A 26,311-nucleotide genomic window follows, 5' to 3' on the forward strand; every position below is an offset into this window, starting at 1 on the left:
CCCCATTTGCACCACACTGGGTTGATCTGTTGAATGGAGCTCCTAATAGTTTCTTTCTAAGTCTTAATAGGCCCAGCTGATTTGCTGTGTATTTTCTGTGTTGCACTGGAGATCGGTGCAGTTTCAGCCCTCTGCATGTTCTGTAAGGATTATATTTGATTATATATGATTATAAGTATTGGTGGCTGTCAGGGCCTCGTGGAAAACCAGGCACATGAGCTCAGGACACGATTTTCAAATGCTCAGGGCTTCCCTCTCTGAAAAGGGGAGAAACCCCAGCGAGGTGCTTCTCAAACATGCAGATGGACAACAAGGAGTAGTGCAAGGAAATAAATTGTTATATCTTAAATTTCCTTACTCAAATGCATCTGTTGAACCAGGGTGAAGAGAGCTGGCATTCTGCCAGGCTTGAATCTGACCTTTTTTTTTTTTTAAACCTTATGATTATTCTCATGAAATGAATACAGAGAAGACTTAAGCAAGAGCTGATTCTTGTTTTACATCAGCCCCTGCCCTGGAAAGCTCATCATCTAAATCCTTGGAAAAGGAACAGGGCCAAGCACTGACCTAACTGTGTCTTGAGGGATCTGGAGCAGAACTTTAATCTTCTAGTCTGGTGCACCGTCCCTGAATCACGGTGATTTGCCATAGTTCACATCATTTTCTCTGCAGATTTGGAGATGTTGCAAGATGAGTTTGCCCAATACATCCTCCAGGGTTATTGCTGAAAGCTCCTTGTAGCCTTGCAAGAAGCCTGTGCTGGGGCACATCTATTACCCATTAAACCTGGCAAAATGATGGAGTTTTGCCGTGTCACAACAAATCACGCCCGTGCTAAAATAGCTGCAAACATCCTCCAGGACTTAATGAGCTCTTGCTGGTTCACAGTGGTCCAAACAACTTGTTATTGTGGCTGTTAAGAGAGTGCAGAATTATATTGTCCAAACAGGCTCATGAAAAGACAAGATGGGGTTTTGGGGGAGCAAATGTGGGGCACACAAAGACAACCCATTTTAATGCCATTTATAGATGTGTAATCTTTTGTCATTTTGGTATGATTAAACAGAGGGAGTAGCAGAAGGTGGTTTTCTTCCTAAAGCCCCCTTAAATTGTGAGAGGACAAAACACAGAGAAGGGAGTATTTCCTATTTCTCTTAGTCTTTGCACAAAGCAGCCCTGGATCCCTAAGTGAAGCAAAAGAGGGAATCTGGGGAGTTAAAAGTCCACTTTGACTTTCAAGAGCTTCTCTCAAACAAGCTTCCACACACCATCATAAAAAATGTCAGTGTGAAATATCTGAAGGAGAGCAAATTGAACACTTTGGTGATTCTGCTGCCTTCGTCTGGAGTCTCATGCCTGCAAGGGTGTGCAAAAGTCAATAACCTGAATTGGAGGTTATTGATTATTTCACTGGGCTGCTCTTGAAACATCATGTGTGCTTGGTTTGGTCTTCCAGCACCCAGTAAATGTTCGGTTTCAGTTTTACCTCCCTTTGTGAAAAGAATTGAAAATACTATAAAACTGAAAGTGGTTTGGGTTTTTTTCCCTCTATTTTAAAGTATTTTTCTTAAACATAAGTAAATGTTATTTGTAAAGGTTCCCCTTGCTCCAAGATGGATATTTCATGCCACAGGTGGGGCCTATCCTTAATTTATAAGCAACTGAGCTTTCTGTTGGACACTGCCATCTGCAGCCCCATGGATTTTAGGATGTTGGATCAGACCTGTCTCCATCAGGCTGCTTCTGGAGCCAAGCTCTGCTTCTTGGAAACCAAACCAGTTATGGAAATGACCTTTTTTTTTGCTTTTAAGCTGGAAGAGAATAGGTTTAGATAAGATATTAGGAAGGAATTGTTCCCTGTGAGGGTGGGGAGGCCCTGGCACAGGTTGCCCAGAGAAGCTGTGGCTGCCCCATCCCTGGAAATGTCCAAGGCCAGGTTGGATGGGGCTTGGAGCAACCTGGGCTAGTGGAAGGTGTCCCTGCCCATGGCAGGGAGGTGGAACAAGATGAACTTTAAGGTCTCTTCCTACCCAAACCATTCCATCATTCTATGACCCAAAGCTGAGCATTGGGAGAGGACTCAGGCTGCCAGTGGGAGTGTTGGGAGGACAGAAACCAACCCCCCTTTGCCCACAGCTCTGCAAACCTCCCCCCTCTGCCCCTGATGCGTGGGTGAAGTGTCAGTAAATGTCTGGGTAAATGTGTCCCAGGCATGTGCTGGGAGTTCAGGGGGTGCTGTAGTGTCCCCTTGGAGGGATGTTTTCCCTGATCAAAGGCCTTGGAGAGGAGGAACAGAGAGGGGAAAATAAAGTAAAATGTGAGTTGTTCAGCTGTTGAGATAAAAATGAAAGTTGAGCAATGAAACCTCCTTTCTCAGTGTGCTCCACCTGTGCTGGGTGGAAGAGGTTTGGGTGTTGCATTCCAGGCTGGCTCTGGAATGGGCTTTTTTCTTCTATCTCCACACCAGTTGTTCAGACAAAGTGGGAATTCCTGGTGTGCAGTTTTGCAGACTTCAGGCTGCCATTTTTCTGAAGGTTGTCTGGTTCCTTGCTGGGAAGGTTTGGAGCACAAGCTCCTGCTGGCACTTTGCAGAGCTGTGGGCACTGGAGCATCTCCCTGAGCAGCAAAGGCTGAGGGAGCTGGGGCTGTTCAGCCTCCAGAGCAGAGCCTGAGAGGGGCCCTCCCACTGTGTGTCAGGGGCTGCAGGGAGGGGGCAGAGGATGGAGCAGGCTCTGCTCGGGGGGCCCAGCAATGGCACAGCAGGAACGGGCAGGAACTGATGCCCAGGAAGCTCCAGCTGGACAGGAGGAAGAACTTCTTCCCTGGGCAGTGCCCCAGCTCTGAACAGGCTGCCCAGGGAGGGGCTGGAGTCTCCTCCCTGGGGAGATTCCAGAGCCCTCTGGACACAATCCTGTGCCCTGTGCTCTGGGCTGGCCCTGCCTGAGCAGGGAGGTGGCACCAGTGACCCACTGGGGTCCCTTCCAGCCTGACCCACCCTGGGATTCTATGATGTAACTGGCACCATGTGCAGTCCTGCCCTGGGAGGGAGGTCACCACGACCTCCAGCTCTAGGACACTGGGGTGACACAAGGAGAACCTGGGCTGTGTGAGGCTGTAACCTCGAGCAGGGGAGTTCAGTGCCACCCTTGATTACCTGACGTGATGATCCCAAGCAGGTACAGCCCGAGTGCCACATCACCAGCCCTGCAGCAGCTGGTGCCTGTGAGCCCAGGTGTGTGTGTGGTGTTCATCCACAGATCAGACCATCAGCTGCTGCTTAATCAGGAACTGACTCCCTTCACGTCCAGTTAAATGTGTGCACAACTTGGGGGAGGTTGAGAGCTCCAGCACTGAGCCTGTTGGTGCTTTAGGGACCTGCAGCTCAGGGATGGGGGCAGTTTTCCAAGCATTTCTTCCAGCAGCAGGGCTGTTTGAAGCAAGCTTTGGTGGTTCAGGCTTTTATCAAAAGGGAAATGAAAAGGGAATAGGTTACTTTGAATTCCAGTTGCTTCCCCAGACCGGCTTATAAAACATGCCAGGGCTGGGTGGGAAGGTGGATACCTGAAGCACTAGTTGCCCCCTGTCCACAGCACCACTGTTCAACAGGATTTTTTAATTTTTGATGTATAAATTATAAAGTTAGTATGAAATATTCTGGTGAGTTTGTGATGTGGGAATAGGGAGACGGTTTCTCATTTCCCGGCCTAACACATTCCAGGGAAGGTTCGGGTTGGATGTTAGGAAGATATTTCATCACTGAAAGAGTGGACAAGCACTGGCACAGGCTGCCCAGGGCAGTGGTGGAGTCACTGTCCCTGAAAGGGTTCCAGAAATTAGTAGAGGAGCACTTTGTGATGTGGTTTAGTGCTCATGGGGGTATTTGGTTGAACATTGGACTTGATGATGTTGGAGAGCTTTTCCAACCTTAATGATTTTGTGATTCTATGAAAGGAAGAAAAGGAAATTGTAAGCTGAGTTGTAGAGCTCCCTGAGGCAAGATAATATTACAGTGAAGAGCTTAGGGGGAATTCAGAGGATTATTAGACATTTATAGAAATAATAATAAAGTTATCACACTTGTACCAGGTAGTATGTGAGTTTGCTAGAGGAAGGGACCCTCAAGGGTCATTGTATTAACCAGACTCTTGCCAGGAGGACTTGGAGAGTTTTTCCTTGTAACTGAGTGTGGGGCTCCCATTGTGCCACCACATCTGCACCTGGGATGAGTCAGGAGCAAATCCCAATGAAATGGGCCATTGATGTTCTGCATCACTTGTGACCTTCTGCCCACCCCTGGATTTGCTGTCTGTGCTGGTTTCTGCCCTGGTGTGTGATGGGTTCTGCTGCACTGACACTCACAGGGGTGCCTTCCACAGAGAGAAGATGAAGGTGAAGCTGTGTTTGTTTGTTTAGAGGAAACACTCGTGATTAATGGTACCAACGCTGTTCTTAGTGCTGGGAAACAGCTGCTGACAGCGTGGGGCTGGCTGGGGTGAGCCCCCCAGTTCCCTCCCGCTGCTGGGAAGTGGCTGTGGGGTGTGCTGGGGAAGCAGGACTGAGCTCTGCTGTGCCACACAGACCGTGTGTCCCGACGACAGCTGAGCAAACTCATGAACCAACAATTGGGGATGATGATATTGGCTCTGAGGATTAGCACAGCAGGTAGCTGTGTTGGCACAGGGCAGGGCTGGGGCTGAGGGATAAGTACACATTCTTTTATTATTGCAGCTAATGGGAATCTGCCAGGCTTTGAAGCCCAGAAAGGCTCACTGGCCACCTGTGAGCTAATCACATAGATTTGCCTCATTCTGTATTTCAGCTCACTTGGAGCCTGTAATCTAATTTCCAAACAGAGATGAGAAGAGTGAACAATTCATTTTCTACTTTACATGACTGTGCTGGTAAACTTTTAATCCTTTTAGAATTACAGTTCCTTGTGACACAGAGGCAACACCACAAAATCCTGCATGTGAGGCTGAAGTCTTTGAATGTACCAGTGCTGGATAATAATTAGCCTCAGCAGCAAGGCACAACATGAATCAAAATAAAAGTGAGGAGCACAAATGGTATTATGAATCATACACAGGCTAATGATTCCAATTTGTGTAGAAAATCCCTGTCTTTGGGGCTGCAAAAGCGCCCTGCAGCAGGCAGGGCTGTCCTGATGTTGGTGTCCTTTCTGCTTGTAGGACACTTGTGTCAGCCCTGTGACCTGTCAGCTCATTAACCACACCACGGTGACAGTGGAGGTTTGTGTGGGGCAGAGCTGATGTTAATCTGGCCTTCATTGCTCACCATTTATTTTGGCACCGAGGATGTTTATTTAGATTTTTGAGTGTGGTGCTGAGCTGACACTGAGCTGGGGGTGTTTGTGTTCATTCCTGCTGGGGTGGTTTAGGATGTGTTCACGTGGCAGCTTCTCAGACAGCTGCTCTGTCTTAACAGGAACGCTGCTGACCTGCTGCTCTGCTGTTTTCATTACAGCCAGGTCAGTCAGTAAACACTAAGGTGAGCACTGCTGCTGATGATGTGCAAAGGCACTTTCACAGCAACTCAGTGTCTTTTTAGTGATCTGTATGGACAGTGCAGAGATTATCCACACCTCTGGGAAGAAACATTTGAGTCAGAGCTTCCTTGAAGACAACATCTGCCTCAGCAGTGAACAGGTAGTTCACAAGTGCCTTCACCCTGACTTTGCACCTTCACTCGGATTTTGCTTTCAGGTTGGTAATAAAAAACCAGAGTGTCCCAAATTGCATTTTCTACAAACTGCCATGGTCAGTGCTCACTGACATTGCTGTCAGTCTTCCAGCAAAATGATGAAACAGTGGTAAAAGTGGTGCCCTGAGATGATGGGCACTGCCTGACCTGTGTTCACGGTATAAGTGATCATCCAGGGGGCTTAAGGAAAATACTTTCTTGGTCACATGGAGGTGCCTGGTTGGCATGACCTGTGTTATTCCTCCAGGTCTGTTGGAGGGCAAGCACAGTGCTCAGTGAGTCAATAGTCCTGTCAGAAATCCTATTTCACAGAGTCCTGCTGTATGTATTTATAAGGAATAAATCCCCTCAGGTCACAGATAAACGTACTGAGAGTAGTTCAGCTGATTGGAGTAAAACGTGTCACATTGTGTGAAGCAATTAGGATATAAGGGACCCTTTGCTGTACCAAAATTTACTCTACCAGGAACCACCAGCTGACCTGACACGTGTGAAAGCAGAGCTGGTTGGCAGCACAGCCTTTCCAGTTGCCATGAACATGGCAAACAGCATCTCTGTGTGGCCTGCCAGGTTCCACAGCTCCCCACCTCCTGTCTGAACATGGGTGTGACTTGGGCAATTAGTCAGACTGCAGCTGTCTCTGTAGGTTTGGTTACTGGGAGGGCTGTGGTTTGACTGATGTCTGCTTATGATGTGGAGAGCAGGTTTGGAGAGACATGGTCAAGAGCACAAGTTACCAAGACCAAGGAAACCTGTTGTAGCAATGATGGAGAGGAGAGAGGGCACCAGGAGATCTTTGGACCAGAAGGGGCCCCAATACCTACAGTGAATTATCCAGGAGACAGCAATGGTCCCATAGGGATGGCTGTCATTCAAAGCTAGAAAGTTCTCCATTTCTGACTTGCCATACAGTGGAATATCCCACTCCTGTGTATAAAATGCTGTAGAATGATGCAAGAACAAAGCATGCCAAAGAGTCCTTGTTGTTGCCTTGTCTTTTTCTCAATTTTGTATTCTTTTCTATTTTAATTTCTATAAAGTCATTTAAGTCCTATACTGCTGTCCCTTGCAGGAAGAATTTGGTGTGCAGAATCATGTTTACATGCAAAGAAAAGCTTTTAGTGACTATGTTGTCAAAGGAATGAAACAGAAATGATAGGTAGATCTTCAGTTCACATTTTGACCAATTCAGTAAATTAGCTTCTTTTTTCCCCCTTTTAAAACAAACCAAATTCATTAGATGTGTTTTAGCCCAGAAATTCAATTTACAGAGAGATGGGCATTACTGGACACTTATAATAGACACATTTAATGAGACACTTTGTTGGCCAGAAGCAGTGAAATCTGCATTTACTGGTATGACCCAGACCAGAAGAATTCTTCCTCAGCAGTGTTGTTAGAGCAGATGGCTGGATAAGCCCTGGCACAGCTGCCCAGGGCAGTGGTGGAATCACCACCCCTGGAGGGATTCAGCAGACATGTGGATGTGGCACTTGGGATGTGGGTCAGTGGTGGCCTTGGCAATGCTGGGGGAATGGTTGGGCTCGAGGATCTCAGAGGGCTTTTCCAGCCCTAATGGTGCTGTGATTCTGTGATTCCATAATATCCATATTTTTCTCTGCAGCACTGGAAACAGGAGCAAAATAGTGCCGAGCATGAGAATAGTGTAAAGTGACCCTGCTGGGGGAGCTGGGATGTGTAAACTCAGCGAAGTTTCCCTGTAAACACCAATGAGCTGAAATGGTTGTAGTTAAAAGTAGGAATTGTCTTGGTCAGGCTGAGCTTCATGTTAGTGTTAGCAAGAGTTTTTAAGGTCTCTGCTTATATTGGCATCATGCCTTTAAAATCAGAATAGAAATTCTTGACTCTAAAGAACAAATTCCCAAAGGAAGCAGGAGTATGTGGCTGGTGAGTTGGGGGTATGACACCTCTCACGGGGAATAGATGTGTTATTTTGCTGTATAAACATATCACACAGATCTTTTTTGTCCTTGGTATATTAAACTGAGCTGTCAGGCTAAATTCAATCAGTGATACTTTTCAAGCTGCTTTTGAAAGCTGGTTTTGTTCAGGCTCATTCAAGTAATCCTGTCACATTCGGGCGGGCTGAGCAGATGTCATGGGCATTTGAGGGAATATTGTGGCTACGTGGCCAAAGCAAACACATTGGATAAGCCCACTATATTTGCCTTCCCTCGCCCTGTGATGGGGTTAACCTTGTGCTGAGGTGATGTCCCTGTTGATAATTGGAGAAAATTATCAAGCCTTCCTGTGCTTTCTTTTTAATTGATTATTGCCTTGTAGAGCCACGTTATTTGCTCTGGGCAGGTTTGAAATGCTCTCACCACTGGGTGGGTCACAGGGTGTTTCTGGAATAGCCCAAAGAGGATTGCAGAAGGCAGATAAGGACTTTGGATGAAGGTCTGGAGTGACAGAACAAGAGGGAACAGCTTCCCACTGCCAGAGGGCAGGGTTAGATGGGAAGGAATTCTTCCCTGTGAGGGTAGTGAGGCCCTGGCACAGGTTGCCCAGAGAAGCTGTGGCTGCCCCATCCCTGGAAGTGTCCAAGGCCAGGTTGGAGCAACCTGGGCTAGTGGAAGGTGTCCCTGCCCATGGCAAGGGGTAGAATGGGATGAGCTTTCAGGTCTCTTCCAACCCAAACCATTCTGGGATTCTACGACTCTTGAGATTTAGGTACATAACAAGCTCATGGTTGTCACCACAATTCTAGAGAATCTTGGCAGAAAATCTCAGGCTTTTGGGTATAAGCCAGTCTTTGAGCAGAGATCAGCATGAGAGCCCATGGGCTGGGCAGGTGGCTTTTCATACCCTGGCTCCAAGGGCTGTACACCTGACTTGGAAAAGCCCCGTGCTGGTGCAGTGGGTGGTGGGAAACACAGACCACCAGCCTGGCTTAACAAGGTGTTGCCTTCATTTGTGTGCATCTGGGTGTGCTTTAGAAATACTGTGAAGACAAGACCTCGAATTCTTTAATTAAAAACGCAGACTTAAAACAGGAAGATAAAACTCTTTGAGCTCAAACCCGTTATTATCAAACAATACCCCCCAGTGACTTTGTCAGCAGCAGCTGCCATGTGGGAAGTTTTCCTGATGTTTGAGAGAAGTCCCCTTCAGTCAGCACCTGAGCTGGCCATGGAATACTTCAGGGTTGTGTAGTTAATGATGTAATTTATTGATTATGAACTGAAAGGGTTAGGAAGTCAGGAGATTTTCCCTATTGGAAATAGACCTTTGGCTGTGCATATCGTGCCCCTGCACTGAAGCAGGATTGAGTTCTCCCAGTGTTTCTCTCTCCCAGGGTCTGTCATGATGAGCCTGCAGCTCCTTCCTATTGACCAAAATGCCAGGATTTCTGAGAGAGGGGAGTGTTTGGATGTTCTGTGCTTTGCTTTCCTCTGGAAAGCTTTATCTCATTCCTTTTTACTAAGTAAAAAGTGCTTTTTTAAAAATAAGGGCTGTTAGTATTACACTCCCAGTGTACAGGGCTATAGGACTTACATTTATGGAGTATGTTCTGTTTAAGAGCTGGATGAAATAAATTATTTCGTGTGCAGTATTGGAGGACTCTGCACTCTCAAATCAAGGCCAGAAGCAGCTCAATGACTGAAGAATTGTCAACATCTTGTGCAATCCCATTAAGTGCTTCTTTTCACTGATCTGCAACTTCATTGTTGACAATTAAATCCTTTTGAACACAGAAGATAAACATTTAACAGGAGGTAGCAAAATCTTTTGTCCTGAATGATTTCCTTTGTTTTATAATTAAGTGCAAAGTGTGTCACCATCCTTGCTGTTCACTTGTACTAAATACCTGCTTACTGGGGAGTAATTGCTATCAGCAGATGACAGAGCTGCAGTAACCGTGCTTTCCAAGGCATCTTCTTCATTTGCATAATCAAATGCTTTGTTAGTGTCCTTGGAAATTAGGATGAAAGATGACTGTGTGCTAAAAATGAGAAATTGTTTTTAGCAAATTATGTGTATCCAGTGGAGCAGCTGAATCCCTCTGGGGCCTGTGTGGTCCCTGTTGGCTGGTGCACCCAACAGCTCCTGCCACCTGCCCCTGTTCATCCCAGTGTTGCACTGACCAGTGTCTAATCAATATGAAAGGTCTTCAACCTGATTAATTGTTTCAAGCCTTGTAAAGTGCTTGCTGAGGTGAACCTCCCAGGGCTGGTGGTCTGTGGAGTAGATCTTTCCTGCACTCCATGACTCCAGAGATCTTCTAGGGGCTTGTATTTGCTGTGACAGTTTGCACCAACTCCACACTTATCCGTGGTAAAGCTGGAGAAAAAGAGTCTTTCTATTTTTGAAAGATCTGTGTTTTTAATCTTGCATTAAGAAGTTTGCAGAAAACTTGAGTTAGGCAGAGGCAGTGTTCTCAAGAGAAGAGTTCAGCTTAGCAAAGTAGAAAAAGAAAATTAATACTATTTTTAAATTAAATAATGCCATAAAATCTTTCTTTGGTAGGCTGAATGCTCAGTCCCAGAGATAATGCTGCAAAACACTGAAAATTCCTGTAATTTTCTTACTTGTGCAATAAGGTCTTTGAGCTTAATTCAAAACTTTCCTCTCAGGAAAGTGAAAAATTTAGTGCTGGTTCTGAAAAGCTCTCTGAAGATGCCTGAAGGCTCCCAGGCCAGACGTGGAGAGGCTGAATCCTGATGCAGGCAGAGGGAGGAGTGACAGGATATGATACAGCCTAGTTTCTGGATGACACTGCAGACCTGGACATGGAAAAGTTGGATGATTTTATGTTCAGAAGGAAAGCTTGGCCACTGTAAGCTGACAGCATCATGCAGGACGTTGCCTGAGGAGGTTTCATTCCCCAGGTCCTGGCAGGGCAGGGCAGGGATGCCCAGGTCACACGTCCTTGGCTGCCACCGGGGCTGCCCAGGGGCCTCAGCTCTCATCATGGAATGCCCTGTGCTGGCTCTTGGCACCTCCCATGCAACCAGACACAGTGAACCCATTGCAAGCAACACTTGACCAGGCAAACTGAGAGTGTTCTGTATTGGTGAATCTCTGGGATTTTCAAATTTGACAAATTCTGATGGGGCCTTTCTGTCAGCAGAAGCACAGCTGGGCATCATCTGTGGCTGTGATGGTCTCAACTGGCCACTCCTGGCCTTCCTCTGGCTCTTTGGGACCACCCAGCTGGTCCAAAGGAGCCAGAACGTGGAGTTTGGGGCAAATTTTACTGGTTTGCACATTAGGAAGAGAGGCAACGATGGAAAGCTGCATATAATGTGTGCTTATTTTACAAATCCATGGCTCTGGAGGGAGGTGTAATGGAGCCAATGCAGTAAGAATCACACACACTGCAGGGTTTCATGGAGGCTACTGGGAGTCCTTCCTCTTGAGACATCCCCAGTTTGTCTGTGCTAAGTGAAAAACAGAGGAATTTGAAATTTAAGACACATCAAATGGCACAGGAAAGGAAGATAATGGAAGCTGCATCTCCTGTGTGGGTGGGACAAGCTAAGCCAATGTTCCTCAGTCCTCAGCATCAAATTATGGCTTTATTCCTTTTTCAGTAAAAGACTGACTGCTGCTGCATGCAGGTTCAACCCAGTGGGGAAGGGGAGGCCATGGAAGTTACATCACAGTTCCTGCTCTCCTGAGTAACGATGCAGTGATTCCACTTCATCCAAAACAGAGCGTGGAGGCTGCCAGCAAAGAAACTTCACTTGTGAACTTTCCTGTGATGATAAACAAACTCAGAAGGCTGGCTTGTCTGTGTCACAGTGACATAAAGTGGTTTTTTTTTCCCCATAGCTCTCACACTGAGCCTCTCAGTCAGGATGTACTGGTAGAAAAAGCCTAATCTTGTTTGTGTGACCCTGAAGTGCTGTTGATGAAGACTCAAACCCTCCTTATGAAACGCAGAATCACAGAATATCCTGAGTTGGAGGGACCCACAAGGATCATCCAGGGCAACTCCTGGCCCTGCACAGACACCCCAACAATCCCTCCCTGTTCCAGAGAGCATTCCAAACACTCCTGGAGCTCTGGCAGGTTTGGGGCTGTGCCCACTGCCCTGGGGAGCCTGGTCAGTGCCACGGGCAGCCCTGGGGAGTTTGAGGATGCCACTCATTTAGACAAAATGTGCTCCATCAGTGAGTGCTGGGAGAACTGGGAGCCCAAGTACTTGTAACTGGTAATGTTCATCACTGAGGGCAGATTTCAGCTCCCCAAAGAGATACTGTGGCATGAGAAAGTTGTGATTTATACATCATAATTATCACCCGTGCAGGGACATGTGCCCTAGGTTACTGGGGTTAGAGAGACTCCTGGACAGCTGACCCTGTCTTGGGGGACTGTGGGGGGGCAGGGGGGTTAGACAGGGAGAGGGAGAAACCATGGGCAGATTTGGTGTGAGACATTTGGAACAACATTATCTCACTTCAAAGAGCATCTCCCAAGTGCAGACTCCCAGGAATGGTACTTGGGTGCTGTGTAATGAAGATGTGAGCAGCAGCAAAAGATCCCCAGGAGACAGTGGCATTCCCAACCCTTTTCTCCTGGGGAGGAGGAGCATGAGGAGCAGATCCTCAGCACAGAGCTGTGCTGAATAAATGTTCCACACATGAGAGGGGATAAAAATACCAAGTGGAAGGATTCAATGAATGCACTGAGTGCAAGGTGTTCCCTGTAGATTTGGAAGTATCACCTGTGCAGGATTTCCAGACTACCTACTTCATTCATCTAGTGGGGGATTTCTAATGACAAGGCTAAGCCCTCAAAGCCCTAATTATTATGCCATTGTGTTAAAAAAACAAAACAAAACCTTTTAACTCTTACACCTGTAAGGACTGAGAACATAGATCCACCTATTCCTGAACAAACGTGCTCACTTCTTTCCTCCTTGGGGACCTGCCTTTACACATGTGCAGATCACTCTCTGTCTAATTTCTAAAATTGTTTGATCAAACAGGATTGATCCAAACAATTAATGCAAGGGAAGTCCCTTTATTTAGAACCTGCACTTTAATTGCAGTGAGATAGACCCTGAGCATACGGCACAGTAATTATTTTTATCCCTCTGGAGTCCCACTCTTGCCTCCATAGTCTTCTGATCCAAATTTGTGGAGGAGCCTCTGTGCCTGTTACAGGTTACATATTCCAGAAGTGATTAAAGTAGGTCCTCATCAAATAAGTCTGCTTACTTTTTTCCTCTTTCCTTCTTCCTTCTTATCCTCTTTACCTCCCTTTTGACTCTTTTTACCCTCTTTTCCCCATCTCCTGTCTACAAACTATGAAAAACCTCTGCTGCTACCTTTGCACAGGGCCTGTAAAGCACCAGTAACAGTGCCTGACATGGTTTGTTTTGATGTCTTAACTAAATGAAACCCAGATGATGCTGTGTTTGTGACAAATTGCTGCCAGGCTGTCTCCAGTGATGTGATGGTTGGAGGATGTGTGCCTGGGCTATGGGCTGGGAGAGTTCACTCCCCTCCCTCTTTATTTCACTCCTTTACTTTGGGGTTTGGACAATGGAGCTGTCAACAATTTTCTCTGGATGTGTATTATTTTATTATGCATTTAGTCATTTTACCCCTTAAAACTGGCAGAAGAAGGAGTAAAGTTTTCCTGTCTTAAGGTTATTTAGAACACTGGATCCTTTTTTAATTATAAGTTTGTCCCAACTCCCTTCAAACCTTCTGTGCTTTCCATATGCTGCACTTCCATATTTGCTGAAGGTGTAAGTTCAGCTGTTCCAAATTATTGTGGGATACAGCCCTAAATGGTGCTCCTGATCCCCCCTCCTTCAGACACCACCTCTTTCAGTCTTGGGTCAGCAGCATTCCCTCAATTTATTCCAAGGGGTGCTGTGGACCAGATATGCTTTGGCAGAAGGTTTGGGGAGTGATTCCAATGGGAAATTGCTGTAGAGCCCCAGTGAGAAAAACTCCACTGTAGCAAATGTTAAAATTATAATAATATTAATCAATATTATTAAAGAGTTGGAAAATAGAAGTAAGTCATTCCTGACCAGCCAACCAAAAAGAGCCAGGGTTTTAATGTTTAGATCTTGTGTCATGTTGAAGGGTCTGAGCATCTGAGGGAGCTGGGGAGGCTCAGCCTGGAGAAAAGGAGGCTCAGGGGGGACCTTCTGGCTCTGCAACCCCCTGACAGGAGGGGGGAGCCGGGGGGGGTCGGGCTCTGCTCCCAGGGAACAAGGGACAGGAGGAGAGGGAACGGCCCCAAGCTGTGCCAGGGGAGGGTCAGGTTGGATATTGGGAAAAATTCCTTCACTAAAAGGGTGGTCAGGCACTACTGGCACAGGCTGCCCAGGGCAGCGGTGGAGTCGTCATCCCTGCAAGTGTTCAAGAAACATGTGGATGTGGCCCTTGAGGACACGGTTAGTGGTGAACATGGTGGTGCTGCTGGGTTGGTGGGTGATGATCTTGTAGGTCTTTTCCAACCCTGATGTTTCTGTGATGAGGTCCAGAGCTCGGGTGGCATTGGTTCCCTCAGAGGGTCAGTGATGATGAGTGACAATGACAGAGAACAGCAGCACTAAGCAGGGTCTCTCTTCTCTGCCGGGGGTTTGTTCTGAGGAGGGTTATCAGACAGGAGAGGGGTTTGATTTGGTTTCGCGTTGGCATGGGTGGTTCTTGATGAAAACAAAACGGAACTGCCCAGAGTGTGACTGGGTTTGCTAGCTTGGTTTTAACCCTTTCTGTCTCTGTGTTGTTGCAGATAAGGAGTTAGGAGTCGGTCCGCCCGCTGACAATGACGACCCTGGTGCTCGGGGCCCGGCTGTCCCCAAAATATCAGGATTAGAAAGGAGCCAAGAGAAGAGCCAGGACAGCAGCAAAGACCCCGTCCTTGAGCCCGTGGTGCCTAAAGACCCTTGCCCTCAGGTGGCGCAGCCGCTGGCCCAGCCTCACCCCGAGCCGCCCGAGGCCCGCTGCCCCAGCCCCGCGCTCGCCCCGCGCCCGGAGCTGCCCGTCCCGCCGCCCCTGCCCGCGCCGCTGCCCCCGGCCCCCGAGGAGCCCTCCCGGGCCCCTGCTCCCCAGCACCCCGCAGGACAGCACCCCTCGGCACAGCACCCCTCGGCACAGCACCCCCCCGGGCAGCTCCCGCCGCGGCCGCAGTCGCCGCTGCCGCCGGCCCAGGCGGCCCTGCCCGCCGTGCAGCCCCATCCCGCCGCACAGAGCCTCTCCCAGCCCCTCTCCGCCTACAACAGCAGCAGCTTGAGCCTCAACAGCTTAAGGTAGGAGGATGGAGGCGTGGGTCTGGGTCTCTGCAGCCGTGCTGGGGTGGGACGCTGGGCTGAGCCTGGGTGGAGTGGAGGGGAATTAACCAAAGGAGATGAGTGGCAGCACATCCCATCCCATCACTGGGAAGTAGAGGGGACTTAGTGCATTTAACCTCAGCTCCTACCCTGAGATGAGCCAGGATCACTCTGTGTCTGACCTGGCGATCCCAAAAACCCTGGGAATTTTTAAATTAGCTTTTACTTTTCCTGCCTGTCATACTTGGGCTTTTGGAGGGGATTTTACATGGTATACATGAGGGGAAGAAAATTGCAGTTCCTGCAGGCTGGGCTGCCCTCTGAAGGGTAACTCTTTAACCCTGCCATCCCTGTAAACATCTGATTCTCCAGGCACTGCTGTGCCCTAGAGCAGGGAGTGTGGTGCAGGTGCACACAGCCCAGCACCACCAGTCACACACCAGGGACTGCACAGCTTCGTGTTTCCCGCACTGCTGACACCTGGCAGTCTGCAGTGCTTTTCTCTCACCTGGCCACAGTGAGATCGGCCTCACCTTTTGTTATCCCCCTCTAAAGATGAGCAGTGAGATTAAACAACACATTCACAGAAACCCGTGATGTCTCTGGAGTCAGGACCCTCAGGTTTCCCCTGCTCTAAGCAAGGTTGTCATTCCCCAAATCTGAGGCAGTTGGTGACCTTCAAGACCTGGTGAACCAGGACTATGGTTTCTTCATGTTTTGACTATGGAGGTGTTTAAGACTTGGATCTATTTTTAACCAAGCTGGTATTGCTTGTCTTTAAGAGTCACTGCAATCGGAACATGTTGTTACATGAAATAAAGACAAGTAGAATTCAGCCCTACATGAATATATTTTAAATACTCATCAGTAGGAAAAGAAACCTCAGAAATTGCAACCAGTGTAATCACAAATAGTTATTTTGTTGACTCGTCTTATCTCTTTATATTGTGGGGGTAGAGAGAGGCATTAGCTATACAATAAGCACATATCTTTTGTTGCCTTCCACCTTCGTTCCACATTTCCTGCAGTCTTTCATCTTACTAATTCATAGCAAAAAAAAATTAAACTTTTACTAATGCAGTGATCACTGATTTTGAGCTCCATTTGCCTGAAAACATGAATCAGAAGCAGTCATGTAGAAAGGACCTGATAATTAAGTAATGAATGCACAGGGCTGATTACTCCTTTGTGTGTCATCCCTGTGTTGTCAGGGGACAGAATGCCAGCCTCCTATAGAGAGGGAGAATATGTGTCAAGTGCTGGTGTGGAGAGACCAAAAGAAGTAAAAGATACCAGAGAAGGTCCAGCAGGTGGTGGGAGGAAGGAGTATCACAGTGGTGGGGCTGGGAATAGTAACCTGCATCTGTAACCCTTGAGTTCCATCCGTGCTGTGTTTGATGTGAGCTGTGTGTGGGTTGGGAGGGGGTCTGTGTTCAGAGCTTTCCTCCCCTCCATGCAAAGCCTAATTGCTTTTCTTCTCGTTAACAGCAGCAGCAGAAGCAGCACTCCTGCCAAGACTCAGGCCCCTCCTCCCCACATATCCCACCACCCCTCGGCCTCCCCGTTCCCGCTGTCCCTGCCCAGCCACAGCCCCCTGCACACCTTCACGCCCACCCTGCAGCCCCCAGCACACCCCCACCACCCCAATATGTTTGCCCCTCCCACGGCTCTGCCCCCTCCACCTCCACTGACGTCAGGGACACTGCAGGTTCCAGGACACCCCGCTGGTAGCACTTACTCAGGTAAGAGCCAGAGAGGTCGTGGCTCCAGAGTGTCTCATGCAGTGTAGGACACCAGTTCTCTGGTTTTAGTCTGAGTAGCTGTTTTTGGTGCACTGTTGGGTGGGGAGAGGCTGTACTTGCTGCTGGATGATTCTAAGTGAGATCAGAGCCCCAAAACACCCAGACATACCCAATGACTTTTCGTCTGCCCTGGGAATGACTATTTTCAGAAGGCTGTGCTTTTTTCATGTCTCTTTTGTTCAACCCATGGTACAACCACTGTGTGCCCCCACAGAATCTGTGACCCCTTTGCTGAAGGTCTTCACTGCAGTTGTGGTCTGAGCCCAGCGTTGCTTCCCTGGCTGGGGAGAGTGTCTGCAGTGGCTGTGAACACAGTGGTGCTGAGCCTGGGTTTGTGCAAGATGGTGGTGGGGGGTGAGATGTAGAGATTCTTACCACTGGAGAAAACTGTGCTCTTTTATACCTCGACTGTGGGGAGATCATGGAATCATGGAATGGTTTGGGTTGGAAGGATGATAATCTGGATCCACCACCCTGCCATGGGCAGGGACACCTTCCACTAGACCCCATCCAGCCTGACCTTGGACACTTCCAGGGATGGGGCAGCCACAGCTTCTCTGGGCAACCCGTGCCAGGGCCCCACCAGGTCACTGAGAAGGATGTGGGGGAAGAAAATGGAGGAATATCAACATTTGAGTAACATCAGTTTGTACGTCAGGGTACTCACATGAGCAGCAGCCACTCGTTTGCTCCTCCAGCCTACTTGTACCTCCTCACCTATTTAGGGCTGTGTTCATGTCCATACAAATTTAGGGAGAACCCTCAGGTTAATGCTCAGAGGAATGTGAAAGCAGGCTTGGTGAGGAAGGGGAAATGGAGACTTTCAAATGTCTCAGGCCTTTGGGGAAGACCAAGGGAGCTTCCTCCCCCTGTACAGGGTTTTAAGTACAGCACTGATGCCACAGACAGCCAAGTGGCACAAGGCGTGGAAAAGCCCCAGAGCTCATGGGGGGTTGTTTTGTTGTTTGTGTTTCAGAACAAGTGGCACAAGGTGTGGAAAAGCCCCAGAGCTCACGGGGGGTTGTTTTGTTGTTTGTGTTTCAGAACAAGATCTCCTCCGTCAGGAACTAAACACGCGGTTTTTGGCCTCGCAGAGCGCGGACCGCGGGGCCTCCCTGGGCCCCCCGCCCTACCTGAGGACCGAGTTCCACCAGCACCAGCACCAGCACCAGCACACACACCAACACACACACCAGCACACCTTCACGCCTTTCCCCCACGCCATCCCACCCACTGCCATCATGCCGACGCCAGCACCGCCCATGGTGCGTACCCCAGGCAGAAATGTGAGGATAAGTAGAGCACAACTCTATTCTTTATTACAAAAAGTGTTAAGAATTTGCCAGGGTGTGGGGCAGGAGGCCTGTGCTGCCCAGGTGTGGCTGGGCAGGACAGGCAGGGCTGTCCCTCCCTCGTGACAGGCCTGTGAGTGGCAGGTTCAGGTGAAGGATGGGAGCTGAGGGACGAGGAGTGTGCACTCTGGTGCCTATTCCCTTTTCCTGTCTCTTGATTTACTTTGAAGAAAGAAAAATCCCAAACAGTTTCATTGGAAACTTAATTTTCTGCATATTTTTTCCTCTCTGTTGGTTGCCAAACAATAGAGAAGTTTGTCTTCTATTTTACCAACAGAAGTAAAGCAAGGAAATATCAAGTAACTAGTTTGTGCTTTGATCCCTTTGCAGTTTGACAAATACCCTACAAAAGTTGACCCCTTCTACCGTCACAGTGTGAGTTTTATTGCTCTGTTTCAAACTGACTTCACTGCTTTTCTGTGGTGGGTTGGGATCACCACTCAATCAACGGCACAGTGTCCAATCTCTCCCTAATCATCACTCCAGGATTTACCATTATCGTCCTTGGTTGCTTTGGCTTTTGAAGGCTTGCGCTCGTGGTGCTTGTTTCTGATCAAGATGCAGTATCAGCTTTTCCAATCAAAAGATCTCTTGCTCATACACCATTTGGAGAGGTTTGATGTGAAGAGATGAGACAGAAGAGCTGACTGTTCCATGGAGCAGGAGGGAGCAGTGATTCCATCACAGTGTTTCGGTTGTGCCACAAACCCTTAGGCTGATATTTTTCCTAAGAAACTTGAAATGAACTGACAAACTATCATGCAAACCCTCCAGGGATAAGTAATCTAATAGTTTTCCTAATCTATCATATTTTGTTTGATAAAATCTGAAAACCTGTCTTATTCTTCAGATTTCAAAGGCACAGCTGATCCACTGGGCTTGTTATGTTTTGAAAGCTCTGTTTGATGACAGCAACATGAATCCAACTATGCACTAGATGTGTTTATATAAGCTACCAAAAAATGTTATTTATTGAGATGAACCAATTTTTAATATTCCAGTTAAGTGTAAACCTTCTGCTCCTAAGGGTGATTCATTTGCTGCTGAAATCTGGGTTGCATTTCCTTCATCCTATTGGCAGAGGCAGGTACCTGAATGAATATGGCAAGAGTTTCTAAATCCTACAGGGATATTTTGATGAGAGAAGGAGTACTGCATCGGCACTCAGAAATCTGCAAAGCACTTGGCTTTATGTGTTGGTTTTGCTTAGAAGTGGAACTGGGCAAAAAAAACTGGTTAAGACCATGGTGTGGTGCTTTCTGCTGTCCTGATTAACCACAGTCTCTGCTCACAGCCTGGCCTACACCTGAACAGGCCTGGTAATTTCTGGCACTTGATTTGAGTAACTTGAACAGTAAGAGAGTGTTTGCAGACTCAGAGCTCGAGGAGTATTGGGCAAACATTTAAGCCTGTGCTGATAAAGGGTCATGCTGCTCATTTGCATTGCTGTTTGCAAAATTGCCCTGGGATTTGCTGAGCTTTACATGGATTCAGAAGATATATTGTCAGCAATGTTGATCCAGGCAGGAACATGGACCTGGGAGATAGGTACAAGAATTTTAGAAATAAAGCACAGAAGTCCACATGTAATACAGGAAACATTGTAGAAGTCTCCAGCTGTATCTGCTTTTCAAATTCAGTGACATAATACCTTATCAACCTGGATTGTAAAGGTCATGGCATGACCCCCTCTAATGTCAGGAAAGGCTGTTCTCCATTAGCCAGAGATCTGTGCTGTGGACCTTGGCCCAGATCTGCTCCCTTGTGCCTCCCCTGCCTTCCCTTCAGGAAAGGTTTGTCCTTGGGAAGGGGTTGCACAGTGATCACCGTGGGATATTTGGCAAGCTGATAGCAGGAGATCCCATGGTTCCAGGTTACACTGGATGAATGATCTGTGTGTAACCCCAGCAAGGCCTGACCCCTGTGATCCCCCCCATGGGACATGGGACAGGAACTGCTCCTTGTGATCCCCCCATGGGACAGGAACTGCTCCTTGTGATCCCCCCATGGGACAGGAACTGCTCTGTGATCCCCCCATGGGACAAGAACTGCTCTGTGATCCCCCCATGGGACAGGAACTGCTCCTTGTGATCCTCCCATGGGACAGGAACTGCTCTGTGGGCTCCCTCAGCAGCTGCAGCTCCAAAAAGCAGCCCCTGAGTGGAGTGAGAGCACACCCCATAGGGCAGGAGAAATAGGAATAGTGTCCAGCTGTGGCACTTCCACAGACCTTCTTCCTGAAGACAAGAGCTTCCACTATAGATCCACATCAGGAATTCAAATACCTTAAAAAAGCTGGCAGGGAGTGCAGGTGAACTTTGCAGGAGAACAAGGTCTGTTTGAGGGTTAGAATCCATGTCCTGTAGGACAGGGAATGCAGCTCACACAGAAACTCATGTTGAGGTTGAAATCAGTTTTCTTTCTGGGCATCTTTGATTTTACAATCACTTTTAACACAGTGAGGCATCATTTTTACCTCCAGCCAGGTCTAGTTTAGCATTGCACACATCCAGCCAAGGAGAGCTGTGGAAAGGGGAAATGCTGCTCAAAAGAGAAGGGATACTGGGGAAAAAGGGAGCACTGACTATGAAAGCTATATCCTGAAAGCTGGAGGAATTTAACTGATACAAAGAGATCATGGAGTTATAATATTTATATTTTATTAATAATTCTGCCCTTGAGGAAAGGTCACATTTAATTAACTTACCAGTTGTTATAAAACTCTAAGGAAATAATTCCTTATTATCAGTCATAGCCAATAGAATACAAAGTATTACGTCTTTTCCCATCATTTGGAATTAGTCCATTACACAGAGAATTAAATGCAGAAGACACTGGAGGATTTAAAGCACATTTTACTCATTAAAAGTTATTGTAAATGAGGACAAGTGTCTCTTAATGATTTCTCAAATGCCTACCATTCACTATCAACTAAATCTCAAAGTGTTTTCTGCACCACTGCATGGACCAGGTCCAAATTAAATGGAATTAAAAACAACAACAGCAACACTCTTGAACAGAAGTTTGATACCATGCTTTTGAACTGAGAAAATCTTCTGATACCTGTGAAATACTGAAATATTTTCTCAGTGATCAGTGAATATAATATGAATAAATGACCTTGCAAGATGAGCTAATGGAAGGGAAAAGGATGAAGCAAAGCACATGTGTATGCCTGGCATAACCAAATCCATCAAAACTTAGTGATACTGATTCACTCTGGGATGGGATTTTTTCAGTGTTTTCCTGCCCTTCATGTCCAGTCTTTTACTTTGCCCAGTCCTGCTTCTGTTCAATTGGCCATTAACTCATTTATTTGATCTTAAAAGTAGCAAATAGTGCTTGACTTTGATCTGGTGTGTTCGGAGGGGTTTGTCTCAGCCGGAGAACCCCAGTGGGATTTTGGGTGGCAGTCCCTGTGGAGCTGGGAGCCATCCCATTAGATCCAGAGCTTTCACTGGGAGAAGGTATTTGGAGTGTGATGCTTGGAATCCCTGACTGCCACCAGAAGGCAATTTGGTGGGTGATCCCAGCATTTCCATGGAATTGGATGAGTTCTGTGTGACAGCAGTGAGGCAAAGGGTCACAGCCAGAGCACGGAGACAAGATCCCATTGGGATGACATGGTTTATCACAGGCTGGTTTGGGTTGGAAGGGACCTTAAAGCCCATCCAGTCCCACCCCCTGCCATGGGCAGGGACACCTTCCACCAGCCCAGGTTGCTCCAAGCCCTGTCCAGCCTGGCCTTGGACACTTCCAGGGATGGGGCAGCCACAGTTTCTCTGGGTGACCTGTGCCAGGGCCTCACCACCCTCACAGCCAAGAATTTATTTATTTAGTTTATCTGCTTGTTTCCCTTGGGTTTGTCTGCACTACTACAGAGCAGCCTTTTGTGTTTTTTGCCTAAATTCTCTGCTCACTGGGGGCAGGGAGGTCAGTGGAGATGTGCACATTTTTGTGCTTAGCAGACTCTCCTTATAAAAAATTACTCTACATTTTTGGAGGGTTCTGCCTTAACATTTTGTTTAAATACTAATTTTTAACAAATCAGATTGTCTGTCTGCTAATATTAGATGTGGCAGGATATCCTCTCAGACAGGCTAATGAAGTAAGAATTGTGCATATTTTGCTCATTTCCTACAGATACCATTAAAATCCCAAGGTACTAATGGAGTTTTAATGATACAATATCGTAGAACTCATAAGGGTTTTTTCCACTTAAACAGTAGATTTCCAAGTCTTATTCAACTCAGGATTCTGCCTTTTCTCTTGAAATGACTCACAGACTGAAACCATTTAAAACCACTCTCCAATTTAAAAATGAATAACTGAAGGAACAAAGTCTGTCTCACACTCAGCTGGGCTAATGCAGGGACAGGCTCTGGCTGCCTGATTTTGGAACTGCTTTTAAGCTCTAAACATCATGACATCTGTGAACATCTCATTGATGCTTTAACTAACATTGTTGCAACGAGATCACTCCGATGCTCCTCAGTTTTCTCCATGTACCATTTTCCTGCTGTTCCACAGGAATGTTTTCTGTGTGTTGCTCCTCTGCCTGTCCTGTGCTGGCATTGATGTTCTCCTCTTTCTGTTCCAGCTGTTTCACTCCTATCCTCCAGCTGTATCAGGTATTCCTCCCATGATTCCTCCAACTGGCCCCTTTGGATCCCTACAAGGAGCTTTTCAACCCAAGGTAAGACAGGAATTACCTCTTACTACTCACACTGTGTGATGCGGGTCAGGGGTTGGATATGGTTCCTATTCTGGAGCCATGAGGTCTGAGTTACAGCCTAATTCCATGGGGGACAACAGGCTTTTTCCAAATGTACTTCGAAGAGAAGTTATTTCTCATTAGGTTCAGACACATACAAACATTTTCTAAAAAAATTATATATATAATGGCATAGTTCACTTTAGAAGCAATATAATTAGTTCTGAGATAGTGTGCATTAATGAAAGGTCATGTAATAATCAGGATTTTTAGAAATGGTGATCATTATTGTTTACTCATTTCCATAATTAGCTCCACCACAGTGAAGAACACTGATTTGTCTCTCCTCGTGTGTGATAGCTGGGAGAGAGAAATGTGAGGAGTTCAGGGGGTTTTCTTTTGTTTTCATGGAGTCACTCTTTGTTTATCAGTGGGAGGAAACCACAGTCTGTGGCCTTTGCAACTAAAGCCTGAAATTAGGCCTGGAATGTCTGCAGAGGAGACACCTTCTCCCTTAAATTGGCCCATCCACTCTAATGACTGAATATGTAAATTGCAGTTCATTAGTGGGATTCTTCCTCTGTATGGTAATCAGACTGTTAACAACTCTGGTTCTTAATTGTTAGTTATGCTGTAGCTGATTTCTATTTTCTTCATTTAACCTAGGAAGAAGCTCTGTCTAAATGTAGGGGAGCTGGGTTGATTTTTTTTGTTTTGGGTTTTTTTTTCTTCACAGAGCTGCATTTTGTTTTATTAACTGACTATTTACATTCAAATCATGGGAAAAGCTTTCATGTTTTTTCAACTGGATGTTATTTTTCCTGGTATCTGTGTGGTGCCAGTGCCTGTGGAAGGAGCTGAGGCCCTTGGGCAGTGACTGAGGAGATGCTCAGTGTGCTCAGTGTGCTCAGTGCACTGGTGATGAGCAGCAGAGCACGAGCTCCTCCAAACACTGCTTTAGATTCCATGTCAGAAATGTGTTCCTAATCAGGTTTTCCATATTAGAAAGATTTTCCAGTGTAAACAGTCACTGTTCCCTCAGTGTTTTGGATTAAAATAATGGGAAGTTGGTGGACAATGGAACTTTGGAAATTGAGATGATAATACAGATACTATTAAGTGGATTATAATGGTTCTTCTTTCCTCTTTAAGAAGTTTATCTCTGCTGCTTAGACAGTGGTAATGATAAAGAACTATTATTTTTCACGTTCTGTTGCTTTCAAGCATTGTGTCACTCATTAATGCTCTCTCCCTGTGGTGTTTCTAGACTTCCAATCCTATTGATGTTGCAGCCAGGCCTGGGACGGTCCCACATACCCTTCTCCAGAAAGATCCACGGGTCCGTAAAAAATGTTTTGTTTTCCTCAAGTAAAGCTCTTCCTCCTGAAAACCTCGAGTGTCCAAATTCATATCCTAAAACTAAAGCTGTCTGAGCTGTTTCAGTCAGTGAGGACTGGAGAGGTTGTATGGGAAGAATGTCAAACAGATCCTGTGCAGTGGCAGAGCTCCCTCCTCGCTCAGCTCTCCCCCCACAGCCCCAGGGGTCAAGGCATAAAAGCCCAATTCAGCACAGAATTGTACAAACCTCTCCAAGATTTGTGTTTGTACTCTGTAATTGTTTTTAATGTGGGTAATGGCAGTTATTCCCTGGGTTACTGTAGCATTGATTGCACCAGTGAAATACAGATGCACTTTATTGATCACTTGGTGCCTCTGGGTTCCTGCGTTCCAGGGGATGTGAACAGCATTTATTGCCTCAGCACTTGGGCTCTTCTCCTCCTTCTGTTCTCTGCCCGTGGGTTGTTTGTGTGTGAGAATTCATGGACGTTGTTTGCCATGAGAAACATCACACAGACACATTTTTAGCAGAACTCTCTGACAAAAGCAATGAAGAACTCTCCTTAAAATTCCATGTTGTGCTATGGCTTCACTTTAAGGTGCAGCAGAGCTGTTTTCATTGGGTTATGCCAAATTCCAGTACTTTGGTTTGCTCAGAACTGGTGCTGTAGTCGAGCTTTATACCAAAAAGAGCCACATTTTTGTTTATGTATCTAATTGCAGAGATAACTAGAGCCTCCCATCCTGAAGTCATTTAGCTTTATGTTCCCTTTCAACTTGAGTTTCGATTATTTCAAGATGATTCATTGTGCCATCACTGCGTCTGCTAAGTACCTTTTACACCTATAAATCTCCTTTAGGATTGCATTTCAAAACAGAAAATCCAAAACAAATGAGCAATACCCAATAAATTGAATTTATTTTCCAGCATTAACTGATGAAATATGAGCAAAAAAAAGGGGAATAAGAAAATAATCTACTAAAAAAAAAAAAAAAAAACCAACAGGCCACATAAAAAGTAGTAATGAGAAAACTGGGTTTTGACCCAGCCCCTGTTTACCAACATCTGTTGCAGTGTGAAAAAATAATTAAGGCAAAGCCCACTGTGGCAGAGAACCCCTCGGGCAGTCTGTCAGTGTGGCTGTTTGGAGGCACAAGGCAAGGAGCTGATGCCATGGCTGGTGATGGACACACTGCTGCGTGGGGGCTGACACCCCATTCCAGCCCCTTCCCACCCAATCTGTGGGATCAAGCCTGTGGAAAAAGAGCTTGTCTACTCTCCAGCCTGGTCATGAGCCGAGTAGCTTTGAAAGACGACAAAAGTTTGCCCAAAGGAGAGATCTGTGCTTTCTTCAGCAGAGTTAACCAGCCATTTTTGTAGCATTAAATCAACGAATTAAAGCTGATGCCAGAGGACAGAGCTCTCTGTGAGCCTTGTTGAGTTGCTTGTCAACACTCAGGTACAACAGCCCAGGGGGGAGGGCCACGCTCAGGGACGGGGGCCAAGGACTAATTATTATCCAAAAGGGCTTCATTTGAAAGTAAAATGATAACATTTTAATTTTGTCTCTTAATGAAGCAATACAAATTTGTTAATTAGAGCAATTGTTTGAGTGACAGGCATGTAACCAAGCTGTCATTTCTTCTTCACAGTTGACAGATCCGTTCAGGCCCATGTTGAGGGTAAGAAATCTTCTTGTGCTACAGTTTGTCGAGCTTGGCTCAGTCCCACCGGGTTGAAGCAGCAGAATAATTGCAAATCAGTGCTGCCATGTGTCATCTGGGGTGTTTTACCCCTCATTTGGGAGCAGGATGGTCAGTCCTTCAGCTCGTGATCGCTCAAGGACAATGCAGAGTTTCAAAGTTGGAAGTTTTCTGCTTCTCGTGCAGCCCCTCACACGAACACTCGAGGTTAAATATTGATAATCCTTCTATCATCATTTCCTGAGCCAAATCCCAGAGATCCTGGCAGTGATTGCCTGTCATTTCACTGCACACTGAAGGATTTTGCATTTTATTATTTACTGGGTGTTGTCAGTGTTATTCAGTATGGTACATCCCACCCAGGTATTTACTGTCCAGTATGGACAGACAGTCCGCTTCAAACACAAAATATTTT

The 26,311-nt window shown here is 46.6% G+C and overlaps 1 protein-coding gene across 5 annotated transcripts in view; it reads left to right on the top strand.

The window, feature by feature from the left end:
* Window positions 1-26,311, top strand: part of AUTS2 (activator of transcription and developmental regulator AUTS2) — a 766,509-nt gene that overhangs the window by 724,730 nt on the left and 15,468 nt on the right. The window contains exons 7-13 of one of the 5 annotated variants that reach the window (XM_051809512.1): window positions 14,449-14,965; window positions 16,478-16,728; window positions 17,833-18,074; window positions 18,471-18,515; window positions 22,741-22,836; window positions 24,122-24,193; window positions 25,846-25,875. In XM_051809512.1, coding sequence (XP_051665472.1) covers window positions 14,449-14,965; window positions 16,478-16,728; window positions 17,833-18,074; window positions 18,471-18,515; window positions 22,741-22,836; window positions 24,122-24,193; window positions 25,846-25,875 — 1,253 coding nt within the window. Of the gene's footprint in view, window positions 1-14,448; window positions 14,966-16,474; window positions 16,729-17,832; window positions 18,075-18,470; window positions 18,516-22,740; window positions 22,837-24,121; window positions 24,194-25,845; window positions 25,876-26,311 lie in introns of all 5 variants that reach the window. The other 4 variants (XM_051809510.1, XM_051809513.1, XM_051809514.1 and 1 more) reach the window with 4 other exon arrangements.

Source organism: Manacus candei, unplaced genomic scaffold (genome assembly GCF_025592945.1).
Source record: "Manacus candei isolate 608988 ecotype Guabito, Panama unplaced genomic scaffold, ASM2559294v1 h1tg000076l, whole genome shotgun sequence".
NCBI classification, from domain to species: domain Eukaryota; kingdom Metazoa; phylum Chordata; class Aves; order Passeriformes; family Pipridae; genus Manacus; species Manacus candei.